Source organism: Phyllobates terribilis, unplaced genomic scaffold, assembly GCF_046119375.1.
Source record: "Phyllobates terribilis strain yellow unplaced genomic scaffold, ASM4611937v1 Scaffold_1__5_contigs__length_1240528914, whole genome shotgun sequence".
Lineage (NCBI taxonomy): Eukaryota > Metazoa > Chordata > Amphibia > Anura > Dendrobatidae > Phyllobates > Phyllobates terribilis.
The window spans coordinates 417,224,445-417,246,738 of NW_027362761.1; the positions used below are offsets into that span (position 1 = coordinate 417,224,445).

At 43.3% G+C, this 22,294-nt stretch overlaps 1 protein-coding gene across 2 annotated transcripts in view; it reads left to right on the top strand.

Moving 5' to 3' along the window:
- Positions 1-333: 333 nt before the first annotated feature.
- PGGT1B (protein geranylgeranyltransferase type I subunit beta) overlaps positions 334-22,294 on the top strand; it is a 33,901-nt gene continuing 11,940 nt past the window's right edge. Inside the window, exons 1-5 of one of the 2 annotated variants that reach the window (XM_073677156.1) lie at positions 334-571; positions 4,473-4,591; positions 15,849-15,916; positions 17,448-17,599; positions 20,434-20,566. In XM_073677156.1, the coding sequence (XP_073533257.1) occupies positions 447-571; positions 4,473-4,591; positions 15,849-15,916; positions 17,448-17,599; positions 20,434-20,566 (597 nt within the window). In that variant the 5' untranslated portion in view covers positions 334-446. The remainder of the gene's footprint in view (positions 572-4,472; positions 4,592-15,848; positions 15,917-17,447; positions 17,600-20,433; positions 20,567-22,294) is intronic. The other variant, XM_073677165.1, reaches the window with a different exon arrangement.

A 22,294-nucleotide genomic window follows, 5' to 3' on the forward strand; every position in this document is an offset into this window, starting at 1 on the left:
ATTACACACACACACACACACACAGCTCGGCTAGAGAATTATATACACACAGAGCTCGGCTAGAGCATTACACACACACAGCTCTGCTGCGCTCCATATACACTGTCCACTGCACACTACATATATGCACTGACACTACAGCCCCCCTCCATGGACAGAGTATACGTACACACTGTATAGTATATATATATATATATATATATATGTGTGTGTGTGTGTATTCACGCGTACACATACACCATCACTCAGTAACATGTGGAATATAGAACACCCAACAACATTCGTATAGCTCATGAAGTACAATCACTCCCCGGAAGCCCAGAGCCTGACTGCTCTCCCACGTGACTGATCACATGACGATGACATCATCGCAGGTCCTGCAGCTCTCTACTAGGTTTTAGCATCTACTGTACGGAAAGAGGAGTGGGTCAGAACACATTAGGGAGATGGCGGAGGAGGACGATGAGTTGCTTGGTGAGAGGTTACTTTTCTTACCCGATCGTCATGTGCGTTACTTCCAGCGGAGTCTACAAGCGCTCCCCGAGCAGTGCTCGTCACTGGAGACCAGCAGGTAATGTGTGTCTGGGGGGTCCCCAGGTGATGACATGACTGGGGGCTCTGTGGCTGCTCACCCTCCCCTGTACCGGGGCTGAGCCCATACACCCTGTATACTGTCAGCAGTGGCTGCCATCATTTCTTTGCCTCGGACACTTTGCCTTCCCCTCACCATATTGTTCTCAGAAGAAAATTGGAATGCTGTGAATGTTATAATCCGCACCCCAGGTTAGTCTGTGTGCACAATGTCCTGGGGGGTGACAGGAGGAGCCCCCACTCTGCCCCTGTGTAACCACTTAGGTGCCGGAACCAGGAGCAGGGATGTGTGCCCAGCACCACCACATCAGTGTCACCAGTGTCATGGTGCTGGACCAGTGCCCGGACAGTGAGGTTAGGAAGCGGTTAAACAGAGCAGGAGTCGGGGGTTACTGGCCTGCACAGGAAAGCCCCATAGGCCATGGTTCCGTCTCCTCTGTAAACTGCAATGCATAGGGGATACGTAAAAAACCTAGGCAGTTTGTATAGATCACATCTGACTCCCACCTCTAACAGTCAAAAAGAAAATAACAGAAGCAAACACAGAACACAAGGATCGGCCAGTTACACAGCTTTAAAGGGTTATTCCCAAAATAGTAAGTTATGCCCTATCTGCATAATGGGGGGATAACGTACTGATCACTGCGGATCCAGCTGCTGGGACCCCCAATGATCCTGACAGTAGCGCTCTGTATGGCAGCTCCGCTCATTGTCTCTGGAAGCTTTCAGCTGAACGCTTAGACTAGAAGCAATGGGATGAAACTGAAAGGGAGAAGACACAGATTAGATGTTAGGAAAAACTTTTTGCCAGTGAGGGTGATCAATGGGTGGAACAGGCGACCACGGTGAGTTCTCCTTCACTGGAAGTCTTCAAACAGTGGCTGGGCAGACATCTGTCTGAGATGGTTTAGTGAATCCTGCATTGAGCAGGGGGTCACTTTGTCGTTGGCTATTGGGCTCACATGGATTGGCCAATTTATGCACTAAGTATCTAAATTTTTTTAACTTCTTTTCTATAGCAATAATGCAATTTTATATATTGAATGTTTGCACACGATAGCGTTCCAGAGTGCAGCTTTAATTCATTAGTTACATATAGAGTGGCTCTATTAGCTTGCACCTGTTCACATTTGTCTTTCTGTTCGGAAGTGACGATCAGTAGGTGAAAATTGGTCCGTGCAGAGACTGCTAATGCATGGACTGGCCTCGTGTCTCCCGAGCCGAGAGTGATAGTTCCATGTATTTCTAGGAGGCTGTTCCCTCTCGAGTCAGTAGCGTCACAGCCAGTCCGTGCATTGCGGTCCCATCTTGGACCGATTTTCACAGATATCTGAATGAGGCTGCGTTCCCACTATGTGTTTTTGCCGCAGAATTTCCGCAGCGAAAACGCTTAAAAAACGCTTGGTAATACGTGCCCCATGGTCCCCAATGATGATCCGCATGTACTGTGCACATGCTGCGGAAATTTCCGCTGCGGATTATCATTGCGGAAAAATACGCAGCATGTCCATTAATTTTGCAGACATGCAGTGTAATCGCCGCCATTGACTTGCATTGCACCGCGTGACATCCGCATGACTACTTCTGTACATGCAGATATCACACGGTTCAATGTGCGGATGGTACCCAGGCCTGGAGAAGATTATACTTACCTTCTGATGTCCTCCCGGTGTTTTCTCCTCTCCGTCTGGTCTGCTGTATGGGTCGCGGTGTTGTGAAGGACCTGCCATGACATCATTGAGTCATGTGACCTGTCACATGACTCAATGACGTCACCGCAGGTCCTTCACACCACAACGAGCCCCCCAAGACACCGGACGCAGCGGAGAAAACACCAGGAGGACATCAGAAGGTAAGTTTAATCTTTATTTTTTACCATTCTTATTCTTTTTTTTTTTTTTAACTAACTTGGTCACACTACTATAAATCCATGCCGGTTGCATGGGTTTATATAGGGTGACCAAGTTGTCAAGCACTTTTCCAAGTGATGCTAAAATTGTTTGGAAAGCGCTTGATAACCCGCATGCAGAAATGCATGCAAAAACGCTTGACAAACGCTTCTACCTGGCGGGAAAAACGCATGTAAAATCCGCATGCGTTTTTTCTGCCAGGGAGAAGCGGAAAAAATATGCAGCATTTCTGCATCGTGGGCACATAGCCTGAGCCCTTACTGTAATATAAATCAAGGTTTGTCATTTTTCTTTGCCTGGGCCCCATAATAATATTAAAAATATTACTCAATTTACCTTCTGGGTAAAATCAGCCTCTGTGTTTCCCCACCAGAGATTACTCCAGATATAAGTGACCTGGGCAGATTACCACTTCTGACTAACCTGCTGAGCTTCACCAGTAAGTAGGGGGCACCTCACCGTTTGAGAAGTGCAGATATTAATTAGAGCAGAAATCTACATTATCTTCTCATAACTGGCACGATGGCTTTCTGGTGCACAACCAGCAAATGTATGTGAAATGTATTGAGAGTAATGACCCCAATAAATACAATCGGTGCACTTTAGGGTCTGTGCACAAGTGTTTGCTGCAGACATATTTGCTGAAAGTACTGGTGTTGGCAAGAAAAACGCAGCATAAAATATGTGCGTTTGTGCCGCGCTTTTGATGTGTTTTTTTCCTATTCAATAGTATAGGTGAAAAACGCTGCTAAAACACTGAAAGAACTGACATGCTGCAGATATGAAACTGCGTGAAATCTGCAAGGAAAAAAATAAGCAGCATGTGCATGAGATTTCAGAAATCTTATTCACTTAGCTGGTAGTAGGAAATGCTTCAGTTTTGGTGACAAATCTGTGCAGAAAAAAAATGCGACAAAAATGCAGCAAATACTTAATTTGTGCACATACTTTTATATAGTGAAGTATAGTTTAAATTTAATGTTTTTTTTTTTTTCAAGTTGTATGAAGCGTCAGACTTAATAAATTCTCCATCCAAGTTTTTGAAATGGCCTTCACAAACCGAATGGCCTGTGCACGACAATCTAAGGCCTCATTCACACATCCGTGATTTTTCTCATGCGTAAAAAAACACACTACGAGTGTCATCAGTGTTTTTGATCTGATTTCATCAGTTTTTGCTCTGTAAGGTTTTACCACCAGTGATTTTCACATATGAAAGTAAGTAGATGAACTGCTTCTCCTATTGATTGCAATGTTAATCATGACCAGCCACGGATCCAGCCTCGTGCTGTCCATGATTTTCACTGACTTATTTTGACCTGTGATCAGAAATGAACATGTCTTTGTGTTTCTATTTTTTTCATGGGGATTTAATAGGTGGCTTTTTTCCTTGTGGAGAGTGACAAGCCAGGCCTGGCATGTCAGAGTCAGGAGACTTGTATGCCATGCATGCTCCAATGGGAAATTAAATATGCAAATTGCTTCTCTAGTGCCATCTTTTAGAAATGGAAGTCCTAAAAGTCAATATCGACCTTTCAACTAGCAAATTGAGATTCTGGTTTGACTTTTATCTCAAGTCATATTGCAAGGCTCATTGAAGGGTCGATAGTGACTTTTAGGATCGCTACTTCCAATAGGTGGCGCTAGAGTTCTAATACTCTTCCTCTCTGAATTTGCATATATTTTTTTCACGGACACACTGTCCACAAAACAAAACGGACATGTGATCAGCCCCATAGACTAATGGGTGCATGTTTTATCTGTGAAAAAAAATAATAGAACATGTATGTAATGCACGGATCTGAATGAGGCCTAAGGATGCTGATAGGACTGTGGCAGCAGATAATGGGAAACTGGTTGTTTTCTGGCCTGTGATAAGTTTGTTGTCCTGTCTGTGTGGGACGACGAGTACATTTAATGTGTTCGGGGGATAAATCATTGCTTTGACATTTTTCTAACTTGTATTTTTAGGTTGACGATTGCATTTTTCGCTCTGTCTGGACTGGACATGTTGGACTCCTTGCACGTTGTGAACAAAGCTGAAATAATAGAGTGGATATATTCCCTCCAGGTTCTTCCCACTGAAGATAGTAAGTCATTATTATTATTTTCTTTTATGTAGTACTAAAATGAATAAAACGTTGTAAGAATAATAAAGAATAATAGACAGTTTATTTTAATGCCCTCATACACATTAGATTTGTTGGCTGTATTGGGGGCCGCTTGACGACCATAGATGGGTATGGGGCCCCCAACTCTCCCCTGACAGATGACCATTTGTTCTCCTACTAAATAAGCTACAATATGTCTGGCAGCAGTTTACTCCACTCTATCCATAGTGAACACCAAAGAGAGCGCTCCTGTGTCTGGGGATGTTGGGGGAGAGATGACTGTCAGCCGAACGAGGGCTCGGCCGACAGCTGTCTTGTATTGGTACTTATACAAAGCAGATGTCTTGGGGAGACAGAAGAAAATTTCTTGTATCTTTCTGGGTGACATATGTGCCACCAGTAAGTTCTCGTGGACCTACTATAAGCACATAGACAGTATATAAAGTGGGGAAATGCACAAAAATAGTGACTTGGCGTACGAGTCTGTGGCAACACACCAGATACCAGCTCTTTTAGCGTCATCAGGGAGGCAGAGGCTGGGCTAGTCCCTACACACTGTTCGAAGTGATCAATGACAGCACGCTCTCTGTTGTCGGCTCAGATCATCAGTTAGGAGCTGGTGTCAGAATACCCGGCGTGCAGTGACCAGTGCCGTCCCTGGTTTCTGCACACTGGGTATACTTTGTTGCCGGCTGGTTGCTGCTAATCTGAGCCGACAACAGAGAGCGCTCTGTCATTGTGCACATTGAACAGTGCGCAAGGACTAGCCCAGCCTCTGCCCCCTGATTATGCTTCGTTTGAGTATCCCAGCATGCACTGGGATTCTGAAACAAGAAGTCATCAAAAAGGAATTGAAAAAAATAAAGCAGTTAGATAGTGTAGTTAGAGAAGGATAGGGAATTTTTAATTGAAGTACACTGCTCAAAAAAATAAAGGGAACACTCAAATAACACATCCTAGATCTGAATGAATGAAATATTCTCATTGAATACTTAGTTCTGTACAAAGTTGAATGTGCTGACAACAAAATCACACAAAAATCATCAATGGAAATCAAATCCAGGCCTCCATTGGTTAATAAATTTGGAGTCACCCCCCCAAAATTAAAGTGGAAAAACACACTACAGGCTGATCCAACTTTGATGTAATGTCCTTTAAAACAAGTCAAAATGAGGCTCAGTATTGTGTGTGGCCTCCACGTGCCTGTATGACCTCCCTACAATGCCTGGGCATGCTCCTGATGAGGTTGTGGATGGTCTCCTGTGGGATCTCCTCCCAGACCTGGACTAAATCATCCGCCAACTCCTGGACAGTCTGTGGTGCAGCGTGACGTTGGTGGATGGAGCGAGACATGATGTCTCAGATGTGCTCAATCGGATTCAGGTCTGGGGAAGGGGTGGGCCAGTCCATATCTTCAATGCCTTCATCTTGCAAGAACTGCTGACACACTCCAACCACATGAGGTCTGGCATTGTCCTGCATTAGGAGGAACCCAGGGCCAACCGCACCAGCATATGGTCTCACAAGGGGTCTGAGGATCTTATCTCGGTACCTAATGGCAGTCAGGCTACCTCTGGCGAGCACATGGAGTGATGTGCAGCCCTCCAAAGAAATGCCACCCCACACCATTACTGACCCACTGCCAAACCGGTCATGCTGAAGGATGTTGCAGGCAGCAGATTTCTCTCCACGGCGTCTCCAGACTATGTCACGTCTGTCACATATGCTCAGTGTGAACCTGCTTTCATCTGTGAAGAGCACAGGATGCCAGTGGCGACTTTGGCAATCCTGGTGTTCTGTGGCAAATGCCAAGCGTCCTGCACGGTGTTGGGCTGTGAGCACAACCCCCATCTGTGGACGTCGGGCCCTCATACCACCCTCATGGAGTCGGTTTCTAACCGTTTGTGCAGACACGTGCACATTTGTGGCCTGCTGGAGGTCATTTTGCAGGGCTCTGGCAGTGCTCCTCCTGTTCCTCCTTGCATAAAGGCAGAGGAAGCGGTCCCGCTGCTGGGTTGTTGCCCTCCTACCGCCCCCTCCACGTCTCCTGGTGTACTGGCTGCACTACCTGAGCAACTTCTGTGGGTTGTAGAGTCCGTTTCATGCTACCACGAGTGTGAAAGCACAACCAACATTCAAAAGTGACCAAAACATCAGCCAGAAAGCATTGGTACTGAGATGTGGTCTGTGGTCCCCACCTGCAGAACCACTCCTTTATTGTGGGTGTCTTGATAATTGCCAATAATTTCCATCTATTGTCTGTTCCATTTGCACACCAGCATGTGAAATTGATTGTCAATCAGTGTTGCTTCCTAAGTGGACAGTTTGATTTCACAGAAGTTTGATTTACTTGGAGTTATATTCTGTTGTTTGTGTTCCCTTTATTTTTTTGAGCAGTGTATATTAGAAAATAGACAGTTTTAGTTTTAATTCGCGCTAAACAGTAGTGAGACGGACTCAGGATCTGAAGTAAAGGAGGTTAATTTTTATTTAAGGTCATAAAATGTTTTGGTTCTTGGTTAAAAATATTTAATTCTTTTAAAATTCACAGTTTGCAAATCTCCATTATGAAGGTAAAATAAAATTAGAAATAGAGGTCGTGCTCTTGGTTGTTCATAGGAAATGGTCGTTTGTTTGGTTGGCTCAGAGGTGGAGGACCTGTAGAGAAAGAGAATAGGTTATTTAGGTCTGATTTGGAGGGTACTGGTCTATGGTAGTGGGGGGAGGGTATTATTTTAGGTACCTGGTTTGGTGGTTCGATAGGTGTTTGATTGTAGATAAAGTGCTTTATCCAAGGGTTCCTGTAGTAGGCTCTGTAGGGAAGTGCAGAGGTTAGTATCTCAAATGATAGCACTTGTTAGGAATTCTGGTAGATAGTAAAATATGTACCTGTATGGACTGGTAGTAGGTGTTTTGATGGGGTCCAAGCCTGAGGTTGCTTGGTTTGAGGTTGACGAGCTTTAGGGAGCTTGCTGCTCGGGTATCTTGTTCAGGAATGCTTGTTCCTTTAGGAGGTAATATATAGGGATTAGATGGAGTGAAGAGCCAGGTTCCTAGGTTTTGAAGGGGGGTTGTCTTACCTGTGGAAGTGCTTAGGTAGAGATTGGTTAGGTTAATGTTTAGGAAATTGGTTTCCTTTGTTTATAGGAGTGTCCAGGAGGGTCCTGGATAGTCTTCAGGTGTACGTGCTGGTTAAGAGTACAGGGTATGTCCCTAGGTTAGGTCAAGTCGTTAGTGTTGTGGTCAATAGGGAGCTAGTAGTGTTGTACTTAAGGTGGTGGTACCTGAGAGTAGCCTGGTGGGGGGTTTTGGTGGCACAGGTTTTGTGCTTTGGAATCTTGAGGTTTGTTCCGGTGCCTTGATTGGCTCTGTAAGTGGTAGGGGAGATCGAGGATTCTGGCAGTGGTTCCTGGGGGGGAACGTAGGTACTGGCAGCGGTGCCTAGTGCATTCTGGCAGCGGTGCCAGGTACGGTGGTCCAGGGGGGCGGTGCAGAGTCCGGATGATAGTCACCGTTCTAGAGAGGCAAGTATATCTATTGAGGGTGAGAGCTCTGGCTGCGGTGCCTGGTGCACCGGTCCAGGAAGGCGGCGCAGAGCTCCGGTGATACTCACAGTTCTTGCAGTGGCAGGCGTGTTCCTGCTGAGGGCTGGAGCCCCAGAGTTACTCAGTCTGGGAGGCGGGCGGGTTTTTCCAGGGGCCGGAGCTAGAGCGGAGTCCCGGCCGGTGACTGCCGCTGTCTCGCGTAGTTCTGGGTAGGGGTGAGTTTGCGCTTCCTGCAGAAAGCGCGCGAGGACCTGTGTGACGTGGCGGCACGTGACACACGTGGTACAGAGGCTTGTTTGCGCTAACTGAGCTGGAATAGGGACACTTTCCAACGCGTTTCAACAGCAACTGCTGTCTTCTTCAGGGATGGTCCTATCCAGCTACATAGTGTCCTTATACACCCTATGGTAATATGATGCTTGTAGTCCACCTGTCAGTCATTAAAGGCAAATAGCTCAATTTCGCTGTTTAGTCCCCTTGGTCTTAGAGTATTTAGTTTAAAGATCCACTGGCTTTCTATTTTTGACATTGTTTTAATAAAATCTCCTGATCTCTCTAGAAAATAGTTTAGATTATGGCACTAAATGGAAAGAGATTTAGGATGAAAATTATTTTGGACTTCGGACCACCCTGTTAAGTATCAGGGTCTTTATTTATTCAGATATTTTAAGGTATATTGTTTTTCTTTTCCTGCACAGTCTAATATAATCTGTAAGAAGCGGACTCTATAATTGTATAGGATTTTTTTTAAGAGACACATAGATACAAATTGAATGTGTTCCTAAACACATAGGAAAGCTGCCCTTCTGCTCATCTGTGCTGTGCCTCGCATGACCCCTAGGTGGCAGTGTAACTTAGGTAGTTTTCTTACAATTATCTATTCAGTATCGGATACTCTACAGGTTTCACTTTATCATAAAGCAGATGGAGATTCTTGAAACTGGAGATGTTTTCAAATAGTCATAAATCTGCCTCAAAAATGCTTACTAATATATATATTTATTTGATATCTTGTATCCCCACTGGTCTGTGTATAAACTACATCCACTAACATTGGGGAGTGATTTGGTCGGTGGGAGTTACATTTCACAGATCCAATATTTTTTTTTAGAAGTTAGATGAACATGTAAAAGGTAAAATATACATACGATCAGCACTAAAGTAGGCAGGTTGGGTGAAGATTGAACTTCTTCAGAAAACGGCTGTATTCAGCAGGAAAATGTATAAGTAGCTCCAGTTATATAGTGTGTTTGTAATAGATCAAGATGAGAAGTTCTCTTTCCACTGAAAAAAAAAAAAAGAGGATATAAACTGAGACTGATATAGAGCTGAACCTGTTACATAGAAGGCAGCGGCCCACGGGATCTGTCTGTTCCCACTGAGCGCTCAGCCGCTTTCACGGTAAAAATGGCGCCGTATGCTGTGTCCAATGCAGATATAATATAAGCTGGTCACAACACATGCAGATTGCACTAAATCTATTATCTTCTACCACTATACGGTATATATACATATACCACACATGGAGGCGGCCATTTCTTTTGCAATCAGACTATCTTAGAAAGTAAACTGATACGTGGACAATAAAGTGCATATCCACCAGCCTTAGTGGGTACTCCCTATTAGCAGATGTCAGCCATGTGCACTGATTATATGGACTTCTTGGCTAAATAAGTTGGGCTGGATACCTTTAACTCCTTTAGGCTATATTCACATCATGTTTTGTGTTCAATCTATTTTTATTGATTAAAAGCAACAGAAAATTTCCAATTACATCATACTAGAATATGAAAGATTACAGAGGATTAAAGCAAAGTAACAAACGTCTTAATATTTATAAGCAATAGTTATTAGTGATTTTGAAATATCATATCCTGAACAATTTTACAAAAGTGAAGAACAACAAACCGGAATGATATTGCATTAAATACAGAAGTCACTTATGGAAGAGGACTTTCCCAGAAGACCCCTATACAAAGAAGAGAAATACCAAATGGGGGGAAAATGAAAGGGAGGGAGGGGTTGGGGGATCCTTCAATCTCACTGCATATTTTGTCACAAATCTGCTAGCGCCAATCCAAAACTCTAACATCATGTTTTAGCCCTGACCTCGCTGGCTTACATCTGAAGCCATGAAAAACGTGATTCTGGTGTACCGCTGAAGGGGCCATTGGCTTCAAAGGGATCATCAGCACAGAATGACTGTTCAATCCAAGTCCTGGCGCTCGGTGCACCCTTGGTTTGAGCAAATATTTAAGTGCACCTTCCCACTTACTTGCTTTCCTTCTCCTCCTTTCCCACTCATCTTCTTTAATTATAGAGGAAGAAACGGATGGAGATTGATGGAAAACAAGTAGGTGAGCAGGTGTATATAAATGATGGGCACCGAGCATCTGTGCTTGGTTAGAAGGGTCATGCTGTAAACATTACCTTAGTGACCAAACTCAATTTTTAAAATTTTTAAATTGTGTCAATTTGTGAGGCAATAACTCTGGGCTGCATCTACATATCCCAGTGATTCAAGAGTTTTTTTTTCATGGCACATCATACTTTTAGTGGTTAAATTTAGGTCGATATGTTTTGTGTTTATAAAAAATATTGGAATTTTTTTTTGTTAGTTTCTAAAAATGATCAGTGTTCAAATTTTGATTGCTTACTCCCTTTAGACAGTCAGAGTACACAAAAAGGTACCATTTCCCATATGTCTACTTTACCGCAGCATCATTTTTCACACTTCATTTACTTTTATAATAATGTAGAAAGATTAAAAGTTTAGCAGCAATGTTTCACTTTTTCAATAATATTTACAAAACGTCGTTTTTAAGGACTTAATCAGTTTTGAGAAGCCTATATATTTGAAAAACCACCAAATGTGTTACTATTGTAAAAGCAGCACCCCTCAAAGTACTCAAAACTGCTGTCAGGACGGTTAACACTTCAGGTCCTTCACAGGAATGAATGCAAATTTCTGAATAAAGGAATGAATAAAATGGAAAACATTTTTTTTTTCTATTAAGATTTTGCCAACCTTCTATCAGGCCACCATAAATAGCAGACGTTGTGGCTATTACTTGGCCTCAGAAAGCAATGGCAACCATCGGGACCACACAGGATGCCAATGAGGTGTAAGAGGGAACCCCCTGAATCTGTTAACCAATTAAATGATAGGGGTTTAAACCATGTCCATAGTCCATAGCCAACACCTTTCACATGTTAGTCCATGCTGGAGTGCTGTTCCCTTATTCCTCAGGTCAGTAAAAAAGCATATAAGTTATTAAGGGGTTAAGGCTGAGTATGCCCTTGACTGCCTGAATAGGAGTTTATTTTCTAAGAGTATGTGCACACTTCTGCACCAAAAATCCTGCACCAAAAACATTGCAGTTTACAGAACCTTCATAATAAATGAGATTTCTGAAATGCTGCTTATTTTTTTGTATTGTAGCAATTAATAAGCACATGCTAAGGTCATTGTGAATGGAGGGAGGGCTGTGACATCGCCTATTGTGATTGGTAGATCCTGTGTCATAAGCTGTGTATGAATGTGTTACCTGTCACTGTAATGTTGTCTTTGATGATACGGAGCCTGCTGAAAACTCTTAATCTTAAAAAGCCCCAGTGGCCACTGTGAAAATTGTAAAGATTGTGATGTGGAAAAAAAACACATTGTCAACATTTTTTTTAACAATAAATGGAGCAAAAAATCTGATTTAAACAGTAGGTCATTTTTTGATGATCGCTTCCTTTAATTCTGCACAAGAACTGAGAAACCTCTGTGTTTCTGCAACCCCCCGATAGTAAATGTTCAGGAAAACGCCAGTCTGGTCGCAAGCAAGGCACACATGACATATTGTAGTTCATGATGGCAACGACGTGTGCACTGAGTTACCCATGCCTAAACCTTAAAGGGATGTCCAGAATTCTTATATGGATGATCTATCCTTAGTATAGGTGATCAATATCTGGTCGGTGGAGGTGTGACACCCTTTGCCGCCGGGTGTGCTGAGTTGGCCAGCCAGCCATGTACTGCACATCTGCCCCCTATTGATGCGAGTAGGATCTGCATTACCCAGTCGCTGTGCAGCTCCTTAACTCAGCACATCGGCCGCTGGCAGTATCGGAAACAGCTGGTTGGCCTGGGTGCTGGGTGTCACATCTCCACCGATCAAATATGGATGACCTATCCTAAGGATAGGCCATCATTATAAAAGTCCGAGATAAGAACATTACTGCTTTTCTTGGTCGCAGCTATATGAGCCTTCTTACCTAAAACACACAGAGCCCATCTGCATATTCCTAATTGGACCTCCGTTATATGGGTTGTATAACCCCTGCCCATATGTCCTGTTAAGTCTTTTAGATATGTTAGTGGCGGGTCCCACACACAGGACCCTTTTCTATCCTAGATTGGAGAACCAGCCTGTCCCCTTATTGTGTTAGTATAATGACTTTTCCCTTTTATTTTGTAATTTATAATTAGATGTGATCACCAGGAGTTAGAAAAGCCAGGACTGAGTTAACCAGATGATTGCCACAGCAGCTTCTTTTTGCTAAAGTTTTGTTTCAAGTGCACAGTGAAGTTGCTGATGGTGATAGTTGTCACTCGGACACCATTTTAGTGCTAACGCAACCATTTCTGTCACTGGCATTGTTACATACAAGTCAATGCAGACGAGACAACAAAATTGAGTTTTCGCGAGGGAGCATGAATAGGTGAGCAAAGTAATTGAGCTGACTCTGCAGTCTGTGATGACCGATGACTTGCAGGCATTTTTAGAAATGAAGACGCTGGGTGCAGAGGACAGGCTTTGGCTCCGATCCTGAGTCAGCACACCGGGACTGTTAGCAGTAGAGCTGGCGCTCTCCTCTCTTCAGGCGTCCCCAGTCCTGCAGGAATGTGGCACAGAGCTTTAATTATATCTGATTTATGACTCTTAGTTCTAGAGTCAGGAACATAATCAATATGTAATGTCCTCTTTATAAGTCGCTGACTGGTTCCTTTACATGTCTGAGTAGTACCGGTGTCCTCAGTGTTTTGGAACAGTGTGTCATCAGTGTGCCATCCATTTTTATCCGGTATGGCTCAAAGGGGTTGTCAGGTCCAAATTGATAAGTCTGCAGTCACTCTTTGTGCCTGCAGACATATGAATCCCCCCCCCCCCCCCCCCCAGTGCAGGCACTGTGCGCCATGAGGATTTGCCGGTTTCTGAGCCGGCATCGGAGAGTATGAATGAGTTATACATACTCCCGGACAGAGTCCGACTAGTGGGCGCGGCCTCACTCCATACACTTATATTGAGCAAGGCCACGCCCGGTCTAGTGACACAGCCGTCCAATGGGTGTGGCTGCCTAGAGGGTGTGGCCTCGCTCACTGGACGCCCACTGGATGAGCTCAGGCCGGGAGTATGTATAACTCATACATACCCTCTGGTCCCGACTCAGAAAGCGGCGAATCCCCCCAGCATGCACATGGAGCGACTGCAGACTTATCGATTTGGACGGGACAACCCCTTTAAGAAAAATCAATTGCAAAGCTTCTCTTATACTTTGCAATGTTAAACACGTACAGCATATGGACAGTACACTGATGCCATCCGTGTGCTATACATGTTTTACATGGACCCATAGACTTGTATTGGCCCTTGTCATCCATGCTGCTGGTAAAAAACGGACATGTGTGCAGCACCATAAGTTATAATGGGTACGTATGGTATCCATGAAAAAAAAATGGATGCAGCACGTACCGGAGACATGTGATGGAGGCCTTAGGGTATGTGCCCACGATGCAGGTTTTAAGCAGAAATTTCCTGAGCGTTTTTTCCTCTCCCTGGCAGAAAAAATGCATGCAGGTTTTACCTGCTTTTTTACATGCGTTTATGCATGCGATTTTGAGCATCATTTGGAAAAGGGCTTGACAAGTTGGTCACACAATATAAATCCATGCAACTGAACTGGCATGGATTTATATTCTGTGACCGAGATTTCTGCTTAAAATACTGCACCTATAGTAAAATCAAAATAATTATAAAGTAAAAAGTAAAAATAAATATTCATACGTACCTCTCCAGCGGCCCCTGGTCTGCTTCTGGCGGCGTCCTCGCTCTTCGGCAGCCCGCGGTGTTCTGCCAGGACCTGCAGTGACGTCATTTAATCAGCTGATGTTCACGCGACCATCACCTGACCGCTGACGTCAGGGGTCGCGTGACCATCAGGGGGCCGCCGGAGAGGTGTGTATGAATATTTTTTTTTATTTTTTACTTTATAATTCTTTTTTTAACTTGCAGGTACCAAGGTACCCTTTGTTTGGAGGAGAGTCTCCTCTTCCCCAGACCTGGGTACCATCCGTGCATTGAACTGCATAACATCAGCATGTATACATGCGGATGTTATGCGGTTCAGTGCAAGTCAATGGTTGTGCTGTGGATTTTTCCGCAATGATAATCCACAGCGGAAATTTCCGCAGCATGTGCGCATCACATGCAGATTATCATTGGGGAACATGGCCGACATCTTAACAAGCAATTTTAATGCATTACGCATTAAATCTGCATCATGGCCACACAGTCTTACATGAACTTCTGTAATGTTACAAAGGACGTTCAGTAATTGTGACTCGCTCCAGGCTCTTAGCTCTCTCATTAAGGGTTCTCTGTACTGGCACATTCACACCTGCCTTTTTGCTTTAGTGTTTCATGGATTGAAATGAAAATGATTTCTCTGGCAATTTGTAACTTGTTCCTGCGCCGCACATTTCTGTCAGTACAATTGTGCTATGCCCTCAGCATCAATGTGGTTGAGCGCTGTACTATACGGCAGCTGATGTCCAGGGTTGGTGATTCCAGACAATAAACCTTTTAGATGCAGTGACTGCGGCGTCTAAGGAGTTAGAGGCGCCCCTTCCACTATACGCCACATTAATGGCAATACTATCACTTGTCTTCCAAAATCGCAATTCCTCATAAGAGTTTTGTTAATGGCAAATAAAGAGAAAAAAAAGTTTTGGTTTATGGAAGGTGAAGATGCAAAACAGCGGATTAAAGGTACCAATACATGTAGGATAATGTCATAAAGCTCTCTTCTGCCTTTCCTCCCTGTATATACATGTATGCTCAGTATACACATGTTCTCAGTGGGGAAAGTGGACTAAAGGCGGCCATACACCTCAGATAGCTGTCGACTAAACAGTCCTTCAGCCAGCAGATATCTCTCCTATCTCCCCCATAATATGGAAACGTTTGGCTTGGGTGATCGCTCCTGGGTTTTCTATGAGACTCCTCAGGTAACTGCTTCTCTCCGGAAGAATAAAAGGATCTGCTGCTTTCTCCCCTTTCGTAAAAAAACACAAATGTCTGGCCAAGTGGAGCGTCCATGATATAGAGGATTCAGGAGACATGGTTGGCGACCAGAAATAAGGTGTCGGTGGGATGATGATGGGGGGGGCGGGGGTTGTGGTTTAAGACATATCGGACATGTTGGATTTCCATTGCCTACAGGTGATTGTTATAACTATTCTCTGTTCCTGAGTTTGTGATGTGTCCAGATTTTTTTCCAAACCTATGATAAATAATAATCCCATTATAAGTTACAGTTTGCAAAGTCTCACAAACAAACTCCAGATATTTCATTTTTTAATTGAGATTTTACACAAACTAGTTTAATTTTCTACATGTATTATTATTATTTTTTTTTTTAAGAATCCAATCTAGATCGATGCGGTTTTCGAGGTTCATCGTGTTTGGGGTTACCATTTAATCCTTCAAAGGTATGTTAACAACTGTTCAGAACTGGGGCCATGATGCTGTACACCGCCCCTTGTACCATAGACATATAATGGGGATTGTCACAGATTCATCAGTGTGAGAGTAAAAATAGAGCTGTATGTGGCCTATGCTGGTCAAAAGTGCTCGAGGTCATGACTGGACCCCAATTGTGATTAATATTACAAACGTGAACAGGACATGTGCTGCCGAGAACCATGATATTTTTTTTTAAAGCCAGACAAAAGATCATTTGAAACAGACGAGTGTTTTGGTTGTTTGACAATTTTTTTACACTGCAAGATTATTAAGAAACATTTGTTTCCAGTAGTCTGAGTGCACCCCAGCATAGCTCCAGTGACCAGAGCGAAAATTGCAAGATTACTAATTTTATTTTTCAAAACAAATAGTGATTAGAAAAAAAATTACATATAGCACTTGTTTTAAACAATGGATTTTAAGGGGTTGTCCAGGCTTGGTGTTCAAGTCTATCATTTCCACACAAAAAAAAGCCCTTAATTTTCCAATATTTAAGGGTAACTAAACGTTTAAATGATTTTTCATTTATTCTCGCCTCTGTTCCGTTCTGTTCATTGAGGAAAGTCCAGGTCCCGTTGACCTTCAGCTGTCACTGAAGCCAAAGGGCAGAGGTGCTCCGCTTATACATTACCAGGGCAGTTTAGGGGCACAACAGAACATTTGCAGGTCTGTGCACTGCTCTGCTCTAATGATCACATTTCCTAAATGATCAGATGCTGGAGTGATACTATGATAAAGCAGATATGTATGTATTAAACCTACCTATGATAGATGAATACTTCCAGGAACAAAAGTCAGTAATAACTCCGGCACACAATAATTTTTAACTTGCATAGATTCCAAAATGTATTAGTGGTATTCATTAATGGTAGATCAGACCCATGAAAGCAGATACATAAACACCGTTTATGTTACTTCCAGGGACAGTCTCTGTAGGGGATTTTGATTTTATTTCTAATTCCGACAACACTACTCGGTAAAGATAAGATGTTTGATTTGTCAGAACATTCATCATCTCCGTCATCGGCTATGTCTTTTTCTATTACTTGACAGAGCAATACCCTAAAACAGAGCCCAAAATCTATTGGATTACGTACATTGTACTGATAATTACAAGGGTGGCAGACGTCACCCAGGGGTCCCCTGATTCGATAAAGGCATGAAACCTCAGCCATGTGTCTTGTATTTGCCTTCTGTCTGCAGTAGTTTACAGATGGGGGTCGTTGTCCCTTCTTTACTACGAGTTGTACATCTGCCAACTATGAACAATACATTGACAAGCGGCAGGTATTCAGATTCCCTCCTATTTGTAGATACTCGTCTCAGTCGCTTTATCAGGACAGCCAGTGACATTTTTCGAAAACAGCTATAGCGCACTTATCTTACAAATGTCTTCGCTGGCATAAAGTATCAGTTTTAGTTTACAGATGTTATTTTTCCATTGTCCCCAATACAACAGGTTTGTTAATCATTAATTTGTACATTGTTCTTCTACAGGGCCATGGCTTTTACCACCCGTATGACAGTGGCCACATAGCAATGACCTACACCGCTCTCTCCAGCTTGCTAATACTGGGTGATGACCTGCGCTGTGTCAATAAGGAGGCATGTCTTGCAGGACTACGCGCTCTCCAGCTTCCTGATGGAAGGTATGTTCTCACGTTTCATCACTATTTAAATGTTTTTTCACTGTATACTGGTAATGTAAGGTGAGATCTTAATGATGAAAACACAGCGATAAGCACCTACAGGTGCTTCTCACTAAATTAGAATATCATCAAAAAGTGAATTTATTTCAGTTCTTCAATACAAAAAGTGAAACTCATTATATGGAGTCATTACAAAGAGAGTGATCTATTTCAAGTGTTTATTTCTGTTAATGTTGATGATTATAGATTACAGCCAATGAAAACACAAAAGTCATTGTCTCTGTAAATTAGAATACTTTATAACAACAGCTTGAAAAATGTTTTTAAAATCTGAAATGTTGGCCTACTGAAATGTATGTTCAGTAAATGCACTCAATACTAGGTCGGGGCTCCTTTTGCATGAATTACTGCATCAATGCGGCGTGGCATGGAGGCGATCAGCCTGTGGCGCTGCTGAGGTGTTATGGAAGCCCAGGTTGCTTTGATAACAGCCTTCAGCTCGTCTGCATTGTTGGGTCTGGTGTTTCTCATCTTCCTCTTGACAATACCTCGTAGATTCTCTATGGGGTTAAGGTCAGGCGAGTTTGCTGGCCAATCAAGCACAGTGATACTGTTGTGTTTAAACCAGGTATTGGTACTTTTGGCAGTGTGGACAGGTGCCAAGTCCTGCTGGAGAATGAAATTTCCATCTCCAAAAAGCTTGTCGGCAGAGGGAAGCATGAAGTGCTCTAAAATTTCCTGGTAGACAGCTGCGCTGACTTTGGTCTTGATAAAACACAGTGGACCTACACCAGCAGATGACATGGCTCCCCAAACCATCACTGATTGTGGAAACTTCACACTAGACCTCAAGCAGCTTGGATTGTGTGCCTCTCCACTCTTCCTCCAGTCTCTAGGATCTTGATTTCCAAATGAAATGCAAAATTTACTTTGCATTTACTTAGTGTCAATGCCTTCAAGTCAGCATTCTTCCCCATGATTGTGGAGCCTACTGAAACAGACTAAGGGACCTTTTTAAACGCGTAGGAAGCCTTTGCAGGTGTTTTTTGTTAATTACTCTAATTTACTGAGATAATGACTTTTGTGTTTTTATTGGCTGTAAGCCATAATCATCAACATTAACAGAAATAAAGACCTGAAATAAATCACTCTGTCTGTATATGATACGAGTTTCACTTTTTGTATTGAAGAACTGAAATAAATTAACTTTTTGATGATATTCTAATTTAGTGAGATGCACCTGTATATGTTCACTTAAAGATCCATTTACATGTATGGAGCTGCAGCAAGATATGACCCCTGATCGGTAAACTTTTACCGATTGCCAGTCATTTAAATGCCACAGGTAGACCAAAGTAAACGATGCGCACTGAGCACTTCGCTGCCATAGTTCTCAGCAGCACGAGTCCGGTTTACACAGGATAATGCACTGCCAAGAATGATAATCGTTTGTGCTGCTCAAAAGATCATTTCATGCGATGAAGGAGTGTTTTGCTTGGTCATTGGGTGATCGGCAATATAATCGTGAAATGAGCCCTTTTAAGGATGTTCGTTTACGTTTATCTTGCAGTGTAAATCCACTGGTCTAGGCTGCAGAGTAGCCTGCAATGCAACTCCTGACTCTTTTGGCTTTATCTCCCTCCACTGCTTACACTGCAGCTTTGTGTTCGGAATAAGCACAAGCCCAATTCATGCTCCCCACGAAATCACTGCATGTTGAGATGATTCTTACAGTAGCTAAAGTACAAATGGGGAAAAAAAACAGGAAAGTCAGGTAACTGCCATATATATGCTGAGCAAATAAACCTTAGGAGATAACCTGGGGTGCTGCTTAGAAGAAGTTTTCTGTCTGACAACCAGTCCAGTGCATGCGCTAATGTGTAGACAGGATGTCAGTCTGACTTCCTGTGAACTACTGGATGACATTGGCACCTATGAAATCCCTCCTCTCAGACTCCTCCAGCCTCCCTGTTCCTCTGCACATCTGGCCAGGAAGCTAAAAGTATCGGAGAAGACGCATGAACAGTCTAAAAGAAAACTGACTTTGCTGCTTATAACAACCAATCATATAGCAACTTTCATTTTATATTCTACAAAAATGAAAGCTGTGCTGTGATCAGTTGCTTTTTCTATTGGTCAATTTCATAGATCTGTTCTATTATTTATGCTTTATATAAGAGCAGTGATGTAGTAGGGGAGACTCTGCTTCATGCATATAACCTAGTAAGACCCTGCTGTATACGCATCACATCTAAAACACTGAGACTGTGCGTCACCCGGGAGACAGCGAGGCTGCTGTCTGTGCGTCACCCGGGAGACAGCGAGGCTGCTGTCTGTGCGTCACCCGGGAGACAGCGAGGCTGCTGTCTGTGCGTCACCCGGGAGACAGCGAGGCTGCTGTCTGTGCGTCACCCGGGAGACAGCGAGGCTGCTGTCTGTGCGTCACCCGGGAGACAGCGAGGCTGCTGTCTGTGCGTCACCCGGGAGACAGCGAGGCTGCTGTCTGTGCGTCACCCGGGAGACAGCGAGGCTGCTGTCTGTGCGTCACCCGGGAGACAGCGAGGCTGCTGTCTGTGCGTCACCCGGGAGATAGCGAGGCTGCTGTCTGTGCGTCACCCGGGAGACAGCGAGGCTGCTGTCTGTGTGTCACCCGGGAGACAGCGAGGCTGCTGTCTGTGTGTCACCCCATGCATTGCACCTTGTGCCTGATCCTGCGTATCTTTCCATTTTCTGGTTTGTATAGTGCATCAGCGACCATGGCTGATGCCTCCTGTAAACATCATTTTTGTGAACCAACCAATAGAAAACCAACATTTTCTTATTTCTCTGTGCAGTTTTTGTGCTGTGCCGGAGGGGAGCGAGAATGACATGAGATTTGTGTACTGTGCGTCATGCATTTGTTACATGCTCAATGACTGGTCAGGGATGAATATGGAGAAGTCAATAGAGTATATTAGAAGAAGTATGGTAAGTTCTTTCTCCATTATATCTGTATTTTATTTTTATCTTTCATGTTTTTGTAGCATTTAATAAAGACATTAGTTCAAAACACAATAAAATTGTCTGTAGAGATTATTAGAACAGAGGATATCTGAGATAAGTTCTTGCTGATAATAATTGTGTGTTTTCTATTATAAAAATCAGGTGGTCATCCATTTATTGGGTTGAGCTGTTTAGAGAAGGAAAAATTGATTGCTTCTGACAATGATTAGACCTAAAACATTATGTCCAACAGTGATGTCTCAGGAATGTTAAAGGAGTTGTCTATCAATGTCCGCTTCAGTCATCATGCAAGTTTAGGACATATGGACGACACACAGCATGGTCCCCAGTCTGGTGTCCCTTTGTAAGCCAGTATGGAGAGGAACTTTGTAAAATCCCCTCCTGCTTTGGCAGATGTTGCCTGTACATTACTTGATTGAGAAGTTATTTGAAAGGCAGATCTGTATTGAAAGCTCATTGAAAAAGGGTAGAAAATGAAAAGAATATCACAGAAAAAGGCAGCTATACTTACTAACACCAGGTCACAATACTAATGTACTTGTCAGGATGCAGCAGACCCCCATTATAAAGTAGGGGGCAGCACAGGTGCAAAATACTGATGGAACAACCACTCACACGCCTACCAATTCATGGCGAGGGTGGCGCCTAGTGTTACAACTGAATGCGGATAAGGCTTGTATAGGGCGCCAGTCACACAGATAGGTGTGGTGCACAACGTCTGGTTTACAGCCTGTTAGTGACGTCCATGCTATTAGATCAGCACTATGTACCTCAAATGCACCCCACAAGGGCAGACTCCACAATTTCCTCAGCCAACACTAAAAGTCTTACCTGCACCCTGGACAAAAACATGCAACTAAAAGATAAAAAAAACATGGGGTGCACTTATATATTGCTGGGTAGCCCACCTGATCAAATTATATTGGCGTTACTAATAGGCTGTAACCAAGACGCTGTGCACTACATCTATGTGACCAGCGCCCTATACAAGCCTTATCCATGTGCATTTATAATATTAAGCAGCCACCACCTCCACCATTGGTAGGGGTGTGAGTGGTTGTTTCATCAGTATTTTGCACCAGTGCTGCCTCTGCCTTTATTATGAGGCTGCTGAATCCTTCAGTGCTCTAGTATTGTGACCTGGTGTTGGCAAATACGGCTGACTTTTTTTTTTTAGGGTATGTTCTTATTTAACAGCCAATCTCCAAAAGGTTAGAGAATTCAGAACCCAGCAATCAGCCGATCACTGATCTGCAAATTGATGTGTGTCGATTCTGCATGCTATCAGCTATTTGTTTTCATGCACCAATTTGCAAGCACAAGTATAACGTTTTTATCATTTAAATAAAGCTGCAAAAGTTAAAAATTTACAAGATCTGGACCTTGTGCTTTACCTGCCATGGGATCAGAATGTCTTAAGATGCTGAGATGGGTAAATTAGGTGTTAGCCTGTGGTGCTGGCTACGGGAGAGTAATAAGCCATAGCAGTTACATATCCATGTCAGGAAGTCGTAGTTAGAACTGGTCGTGTAGAGACTAGCGGGGAACCGGGAAGCAGTAGGGGGATCGGTAAGGTGATTATGACTTTTTTGGAGTTCTACAACACTCTCTAAGCTTCTCCAAAAGCTTTTTTTGCTGGCCACCCCATCAGCAAAAAACAAACCCAGGATTATGGTCACTGTCCTTTGTCTG